Below are 8,798 nucleotides of genomic sequence, written 5' to 3' on the forward strand. Positions count from 1 at the left end.
GAGCAGTCGCCGCAGATGGAGCGCATCCTTAACAACATTAACCTGGCCTTTATCATCGTCTTCACCGCCGAGTGCATGACCAAGATTGTGGGTCTGCGCTGCTACTTCTTCACCGTGGGTTGGAACATCTTCGACTTCGTTGTGGTCATCCTCTCCATCGTCGGTGGGTGTCCCATCTCCGTCGTGTGACCGCGGTAAAACGCGCTCTGCGATAAGTATCCGTTAATGGGTGGGGTTTATGAGTTCCACCAATCGCCAAGCATCTACAAGTGGCAATGCAACCTCCTCTAGTTGGAGCTAAGATGGTTCTGGGAACTGCAAAAAGTTCCTACAGTACAAAAAGGGGCTATTTTGTAGCTTTGTGATTGACAGGTGACCCGTCCAGGTTAAGCCCCGCCTCCCAGCATAATGCCAGCTGGTATAGGCTCCACCCCCATGGCGAGCTGTAGGGACCAGAGGTCGGCAACCTTAAACAACCAAAGAGCCATTTCCGACGGTTTCCTACAAACAAGAAAACACAAAACACATCTAAAATAACATCTAACACCACCCATGTCACTTTTTTACCTTTATGCTATTTATGAAAAAAAAAAAAAAAAAAAAAGTGTGTTGCATTTGTGAAACCAATGAACCGCTACACAGAAAACAAAATTATATTTCTGCACGCAACAAATATTTTCTAGCTATGAAAAAATGGCGACACTGGGTTGAAGGTTATTTTAATCCCTCTTGTATTTAGGAAATAAAAATTGGAACTGAAACTATCCACTTCCAGCAAATCAAACAATAATGAATAATGCCAAATACATATTTGCCAAAATAATAGGCAGTTAAAATGTCTTCTACCTGGTTAATGTGATTTATGCTCCTGAATGTCAATGTTGTGTCTCATATCTTGAGTGATGTAAAAATGAAACACGTTTTTTTTCTTTAATTACTGTTATGTAGTCATAATGATAAACTAAAATGAAATCACTCTAAATTAAATACGTATTTTCACCGATATTCACCAATGGGTGCTTAATTTGTGGATAAGTATAAAAAAACTGAAATGTGATATAAATACTTTTTTCCCAAATTAAAAGTCCTGAGAATAAGTGACTACATAATAATAATTATGATAAATTATAATGGTATTATATAGGCAGGTATTGATCTGTATTGATCCCCTAAAACCTTTCCAATACAACCTTATTGATCTTTATGCATACATATATTTCTATATATCTATCTATCTATTTATATCTATCTATATATCTATCTATATATATGTGTGTGTATATATATATATATATATATATATATGCTCGCATTTTACGTGTGTGCCCAAGCATGTATGTGTATATGTGTGTGTGTGTGTGTGTGTGTGTGTGTGTGTGTGTGTGTGTGTGTGTGTGTGTGTGAGACAGTCTTTGTTTGTTTGTTTGCAAGTGAGTGAGATGCAGCCTCAGGAATCAATGCCACGTCTGCTGGACAGTTATCTGTCAACAAAGTGGGTGGCCTTGATATTTACACCCGACCAAGGTCGGGTGTGTGGTCCTGCACACATACACAGACACTCACTCACACACACACACTCGTGGGCACACGCACATCAACAAACTCAAAACACACACAACAGAACGTCAGCTCAAAACAACCCCAACAGGTAATCTAGCTTTCAGTGTCCACGTTTCATTTGCAGTCCCGTCCTCCCGTTAACTTGACAAGAGTGTGTGATTAAGTGGGTGTCCACACGTGCAAGTGGGTGTGTGTGTCAGTGTGTGTGTGTGTGTGTGTGTGTGTGTGTGTGTCCGCCTTGCGCATGATAAGAGGAGGCTGTTGGGGGGAGGTGAAGGTAACAGCAGCAATCAGAGCTGCCACAGGGCGGTCTCTGGAGACAAATCAAACATGATTGACCTGTTACATCAACTGGTGTGTGTGTGTGTCCGTGCGTCTGTGCGCGTCTGTGTGTGTGTGTGTGTGTGTGTGTGTGTGTGTGTGTGTGTGTGTGTGTGTGTGTGTGTGTGTGTGTTGTGCATGAAGGGGGTTGAGTTGATGTATGATGTGATGGTGATTCCCTCTCGACTCCCCCCTGCTCATCCCCCCCTCCCCTATAACTCAACATGGGGGACGAAGGGTAAAACCTGTCCGTGTGTGTGTGTGTGTGTGTGTGTGTGTGTGTGTGTGTGTGTGTGTGTGTGTGTGAGTGTGTGTGTGTGTGTGTGTTAGTGTGTGTGTGTGCGATGATAGGTCGGGTCCTCTTTGAGTTTATCTTTCCTGGATAACAAGGAAAAGATGGATGAACGACAGGCCAGAGGGGATGGTCGATCCCCTCGGGGGTGTGATCACAGTGGATGGAAACATCAGAAAACACTCCATTCGGATGATGTCACTGCTAAAATAAAGGATTAATATCCATCGGATGAATTCGATCGATGTGGGACGTGTCGCTAAAAATTCTGGATCCCCTTTGTCACTCTGGGGTTCTTCCAGAGAAAAACGAGACGTATATATCTATTTTTACTGAACGGTCATTTTTTGCCATCTTGCTGCAGATTAACTACTTTTATGATAATATAAGATGATATCAGCCAATCAATCGGCATCAAATCACAACACGGTTCCTTCCATGTGGAGCAGGTCGGAACCACGTTCTTTAAAATGATTGACATGGAACCCAACATTCCTCCATGAGCAAGAACTAACAGATTCCAGCTCAATGTGGGCGGCTTTCAGCCACAACAAGACACAATAGCCTTGCGCCGCTAAATAGCAGCATAACTAGGGGGCTAGGCTAGCGCTAACTGTAAGCTTTTTCAATAAGTGACTGCAGACAGGTAATCTTTCTCTGCAGAGAAGCCTAAGGTAGCATAACAAGGGGGCTAGCCTAGCGCTAACTGTAAGCTTTATCAAAAGGAAAGGATTTGTGGCTACTCTTAAAGGTTAGAGGTTGTCTGCCCCTGGATGGAGATGGTTCCTCAGACGAGGAAAATAGTAGTAGATGTGTGGAAGTGACACCTTTGTTTGCTCTCATAGAATTAATTCAGTAAATAGCCTTTCTTTGTAAATATCATTATTACAGTCTGACATTGGTCTCTTTTCCATTTCCTCTCAGGCATAGTGCTTGCCGACATCATCGAGAAGTATTTTGTGTCCCCGACGCTGTTCCGAGTAATCCGATTGGCCCGTATCGGACGGATCCTGCGCCTCATCCGCGGCGCCAAGGGCATCCGGACGTTGTTGTTCGCCCTCATGATGTCACTTCCCGCCCTCTTCAACATCGGCCTGCTCCTCTTCCTGGTCATGTTTATCTATGCCATCTTCGGCATGGCCAACTTTGCCTACGTCAAGCGGCAGGCGGGCATCGACGACATGTTCAACTTCGAAACGTTCGGGAACAGCATGATCTGCCTGTTCCAGATCACCACCTCGGCGGGCTGGGACAGCCTGCTCAGCCCCATCCTCAACAACTCGCCGGAGGAGTGCAACCCCAACATCCCGCACACGGGGACCACCGTGCGGGGGAACTGCGGGAACCCGTCGGTGGGCATCACCTTCTTCGTCACTTACATCATCATCTCCTTCCTCATCGTCGTCAACATGTACATCGCCATCATTCTGGAGAACTTCAGCGTGGCCACGGAGGAGAGCACCGAGCCGCTGAGCGAGGACGACTTCGAGATGTTCTACGAAGTTTGGGAGAAGTTCGACCCGGAGGCCACGCAGTTCATCGAGTACGCCAAGCTGTCCGACTTTGCCGATTCGCTGTCGGAGCCGCTGCGCATCGCCAAGCCCAACAAGATCAAGCTGATCTCCATGGACCTCCCTATGGTGAGCGGGGACAAGATCCACTGCCTGGACATCCTCTTCGCTTTCACCAAGCGAGTCTTGGGGGAGTCAGGTGAGATGGACGCGCTCAAGCAGCAGATGGAGGAGAAGTTCATGATGGCCAACCCGTCCAAGATCTCCTACGAACCCATTACCACGACTTTGCGCCGCAAACAGGAGGAGGTCTCCGCCACGGTCATCCAGAGGTGCTACCGTAGACACCTGGTGAGGCGGCAGATGAAGGCAGCGTCGTACCTGTACCGCCAGATCACCACGCCCCGCCATGCGGCCGGGGACGCGGAGGAAGGCGGCAACGCGGCTTTCGGGGAGGAAGCGCCCGAAAAGGAAGGCTTGATCGCCGCCATGATCAGAGAGAACTACGGCTCGGGGCTGTTAGGGATGGAGCGGTCCGAGACGATCTCCTCCACCTCCTCGCCGCCGTCGTACGATAGCGTGACAAGGGCCACATCGGAGATCTTCCCGGCTGGCGGCGAACGGAGCGAACAGTTGCCGGCGGCGCCCGACCCCGACAGAAGGCAGCACGCGACACCCTGACCGAAAAAACCAGGAAGCAAAAAAAAAAAAAAGCAAACAATTTCAATGATTTCCAGATGGTTTGGATCGTTTCGGGTTTGTTTACTGAATGTACCGTCCGGAAGAGCAAACAAAAATGGAATATTTACTACCTTTAACGTCACTCCGGACCCCAAGTGGATTCCTAGATTTAATTTTCTTTTTGGAGGAACGTCGACCTGGAGGTGAAAACGGGAAAAACTGCAAAGACAGTGAAGCCGTCGCGACTCGGCCTTTGCCTGAGACAGAACTTCTTCTGGATCCCCTTCGGGGTTTTTCGGGTTCCGACGTTGGCAGCCTTTGACCTTGGTGTCAGAAACAATATATCACATGCATCATTTATTGGCCTGGGGAGGGGGGAGGGTGGGGAGGGAAGCGAGGTGGGGGTCTGTGCCTTCCCACAGTTGATCAATATTAGTACGCCTGGCTGTAGGGGTGACCGACGAGACCCGAGAGAGGAGGAAGGGAGATGGGGGGGCACAAAGAGAAGAAAAAAAAAACAATAACAATAACGTGATTTAAAGCAAATGTTTTTCGTAGTAAAAGTATAACTTTGTCGATGTTACCCGTATTTTAATAGCGGTACGATTATTACTATTTTTTATATTTTTTAGAGTACGTTGAAAAGAAAAAAAAAAAAAAACTAAAAAAAAAAACAACAACAACAACGAAGCGAGTCTCTCTTTGGGTATCGGAGCGGCGCTGGCTGCGAAGGGGAGTGGCCTAACTGCCGCGTTGTAATAGTCAAGAGGAACAAACAAACAACAAAAAAAAAACCCAATGAGCAACTTCATCCGTTTTGTTGCACTTTTTTTTTTTTTTTTTGCGTTTACATGTCTCGTCACTTTACGGCGCCGGCGGCAGTTCGGGGGCCGAGAGGAAGGGTTGATTTCCGAAAAAAAAAAAAAAAATCACACAAGTGCACAACAATTTCCCCCCCACCACGCCGTTCCAGACGCTTCCGGCGTGCCTTCCGCCACGATGGTCAACATTCTCATTGTGGTTGCCAGGAGGTGATTTGTCCAAAAGTCCCGAATGTATTTTCAGCTTCCGTCTCGTCACAAACAAATGCTTTATTACGACATCATAAAGGGGAAAGGATGGAACTATTCATTAGTGATAAGCTAACTTACGGGATCCTTTATTATCACAATTGGCATCAATCATTGCCGAGTGACTGCTAAAGCTTGAGGCTAATTTGCAAAAAGTTGCTATTCTTTGCCAAAATGCCGTATAGAGTCTCTAAAAGAATCCCTGAAAGTGCAGAGCGCCATGCTTGTGGCATTAAGCTACGATGCTAATTAGCCACGATGCTAGTTAGCCTCGATGACTTTTGATATTTGGGAGTTTTTGAAGTGAGCAACATGGCCGCCACGGAGGGTCCACTGATTTTATGCAAAGTGTTTTGAAATGACGCAAAGTATTTCTCAAGTACAAGGTAAATATAATTAAGCAACTCGATTCTTGCAAAATATTAGTTTTCTTCAAATATAGCATTCACCTTGTGGAGTTGACTATAACATTATATCATTTAGACCCAAATAAATGGAAAAAGAAATTGGTTGTTTTTTTAAAATAGAGGATGTTGGAGTGTGTTGTTGTAGAAACCTGGAAAATTTGCTTGGTGAAAGGATATTTACGTGATGACGAACGGCGAACCGAACAAAGAAAAGTCACCTGATCAAGTCGTTCATGGGCTTTTAGACGAATCACCTGTCATCACTGTTGCCATGCGGCGAAACCCCGCCGCCGTCCACGCGGCATGATGGGAGGGTCCCGCCGCCAGACCCGACACCAGTGTTCTGGAAACACCTGCAGGCTTTTTATGGCTCTCAGAAAATTGACACACCGATTTCGTAGTTTCGCACGAGTTATACCGACATTTCACGATGTTTCTCTGGGATTTTTTTAAATTGAAAAAAAAAAACAAAAAAGTTAAAACTTCGAAAATTCTTTTAGACATTTTACCCTCATTTGGACGAAGATGCAGTTATTCGGCCCTCACACCTCTTCTATGCAACTTTCTACAAACAGGAACGGTTCTCAATTATTATTTTTTTTTTCAAAAAGATTTAAACATGACTCATCATTTCTAGATATCAGAAACGCCGAAGTTTCACCGGCTCTGATTTCAGGGATTAGCAATCGGCTCATTTGGTGCTGAAACGCAGGGGTTTCCTTGGGAGTCTGTGCTTGTGAGAAAAAAAACAAATCTAGAAAACCTACAAAAACTAAAAACTAGGCCACTAAATCTCTCAACTTCACCTGCTAGCAACATGAACCAACAAATGCAACCATAATTATCTATACGGCAATAAAAAAGGGACATAAACGAAATGAGTACGAGACAAACGAAAGGCCTGTGAGACTATGACAAGCTAGCTTGTTAGCAGCTGAACTTGCTTGAGGCTAAATTTCAAGTTAAAGCAGTAGAGCAGCTACAGAGAGTCGGTTAAACCCCCAACAGATGTGCCAGAAACATAAAAAGCTACGAGCTAAGGGTTTAAAGTACAGAAAATGGTTGGGGGATTGGGGTAAAAAGCGCTCTAGGCCACCGCGCATTGGTCTAAACCAACTGTTCGCGCAACGCCTGAACAACTTGTTGCTAGGAGCCAATGGTGTTAACATGCTAGGCTAGGTCGCTAGTCAGCTCAGTAGGGTTTGTCCGCTTAGAGAAAATCTAAAAAGCAAAAAAAAAAGGAAAAAAGGAATTGAGCAAGGAATCTAGAAGCCGCCTTGGTGTTTGTGTTCCAGAACACTGGTGCTAAGAAGCTAAAAAACAAAACAACATTAGCTTCCTGTTTCCTCTACAGAGTGAAGAGTTTCTTTTCAAAGGTTGGTTTTATCATTTATTTTTTCCGTTCAAGGTGAAAACTTAAATATATCAGTGTGTCAAAACAAGTTGGTTTAAAGAATTTAAGACCATTTACTAATCCGAACGGCAGAGGTTTATTTGTGGGACGAAAAAAGGGCAAAATTTGAAATCTGAAAGGAAACTCTTCGATTCATTATTTATTTATTTATTTATTTATTGAATACTTGTCGAGTTTGCTTTTTTTTTTTCCTTTTTATTTAACTTTGCACGTTTTGGCTAAGTGGGGGAGGGTGGAGGCCACGCCAGATGGCTCTTTACCTATTTTGCACAGAGAAACAAACAATTAAAAAAAAATTAAAAAAAATAAATACATAAAAAAAAAAAAAAAGAAATATTTAAAAAAATAAATATAAATAAAAACAAACCGCATCTAGCAATAACGGTTTGCCAATAACTTTTAAGTGAATTTATAGATAACACTCGACTTTACAAAAGCCTTTTTTTTTTTTTCTTCTTTCTTTCTCTCCTCACCGCACGACTTACGGATTCATGTTCGGAGGCGAGGATGCACAAACACACCCGCGGCGCCCGGGAAAATGCCGCTAGTCGTTTTTATTTTTTTTTTATCAATTAATTTTTTTATTTTCTTGTTGTAATTTTTTTTAAACGGCGCGTTCGTGGGTGGACTTTTAGCCGGCCGGCTGCAAAGCGGCGTCGGCCGCCTGGTTTTTACTCAGACAAAGTGTCAAAGCGCATACAGTGTACAGTCTCAGTACTTCAAACTGCCTCTCTTTCTCTCTCTCTCTCTCTTTCTCTCTCTCCCCATCGCCGTGGTCACCTGAGGGATCTTTACCAAGCGCTTTACTAGACTGATTTACAAAATTAAAAAAAAAAAAAAAAAAAAAAAAAAAACGGGCACCGTCTGGGCTCTATTTCTTCTAGATTCTATTGAGATTAGATAACCGTGTAATAACTAGGTAACCACTTATGACGCTGCTGGACTCTGCTGCTGCGAGGCGTATTTTCAGGTTGCAGTTGTGCTGAAGGGCTGTTTTCGGTAGCAATAGACCCAGAGTTGTGCCTGCGACACGCCAACCCCCGACACTCCAAGCCATCCTTACACCGATCGACAGCGAGCGGAAGGGTCCAACCGGCGGATCCGTCCCCAACGAACTGACTGACGCTTTTTGATATCAAACTTGAGTTTCTCCTCCTCCTCCTCCTCTTCTTCTCCTTCTCCCCACCCCCTTCCTTCATCGCCGCTGTGACTCGTGTGTTGAATAAACAGCACGGAGAGCTGACTGACTGCTTTGCTTCTCTTCGACCCCAGTGTGTGTGTGTGTATGTGTGTGTGGGGGGGGGAGCGTGTGATCAACAAGTTGGGTTCTGGGGTCAAACCAAAACAATATCGGATTTTCAGGTCGGTTTTCGTCAAAACACAGTAAAAGCGACCTTTTGGGTGACACAGCGCCCCCTACTGGCTGGGAGAAAAACATGCTTGTTTTCAATGTTACATGAGATGTCGATTGGGAACACAGTACATTATAATAATATTACAGTATTATATTATAGTATTGCTGCAGTATTATCATCATAATAA

The 8,798-nt window shown here is 44.6% G+C and overlaps 1 protein-coding gene across 1 annotated transcript in view; it reads left to right on the forward strand.

Annotated features, from left to right (window-relative positions):
* LOC147231712 (sodium channel protein type 5 subunit alpha-like) overlaps positions 1-4,501 on the forward strand; it is a 99,659-nt gene extending 95,158 nt beyond the window's left edge. The window contains exons 32-33 of the mRNA XM_086150718.1: positions 1-163; positions 3,098-4,501. The exon at positions 1-163 is cut by the window's left edge and continues 108 nt beyond it. Coding sequence (XP_086006844.1) covers positions 1-163; positions 3,098-4,365 — 1,431 coding nt within the window. The 3' untranslated portion in view covers positions 4,366-4,501. The remainder of the gene's footprint in view (positions 164-3,097) is intronic.
* The last annotated feature ends 4,297 nt before the right edge of the window (positions 4,502-8,798 follow it).

This window comes from Fistularia commersonii, chromosome 8 (genome assembly GCF_037954325.1).
Source record: "Fistularia commersonii isolate RoL2024-O1a breed Wild chromosome 8, RoL_Fcom_v1.0, whole genome shotgun sequence".
In the NCBI taxonomy this organism is placed as follows: domain Eukaryota; kingdom Metazoa; phylum Chordata; class Actinopteri; order Syngnathiformes; family Fistulariidae; genus Fistularia; species Fistularia commersonii.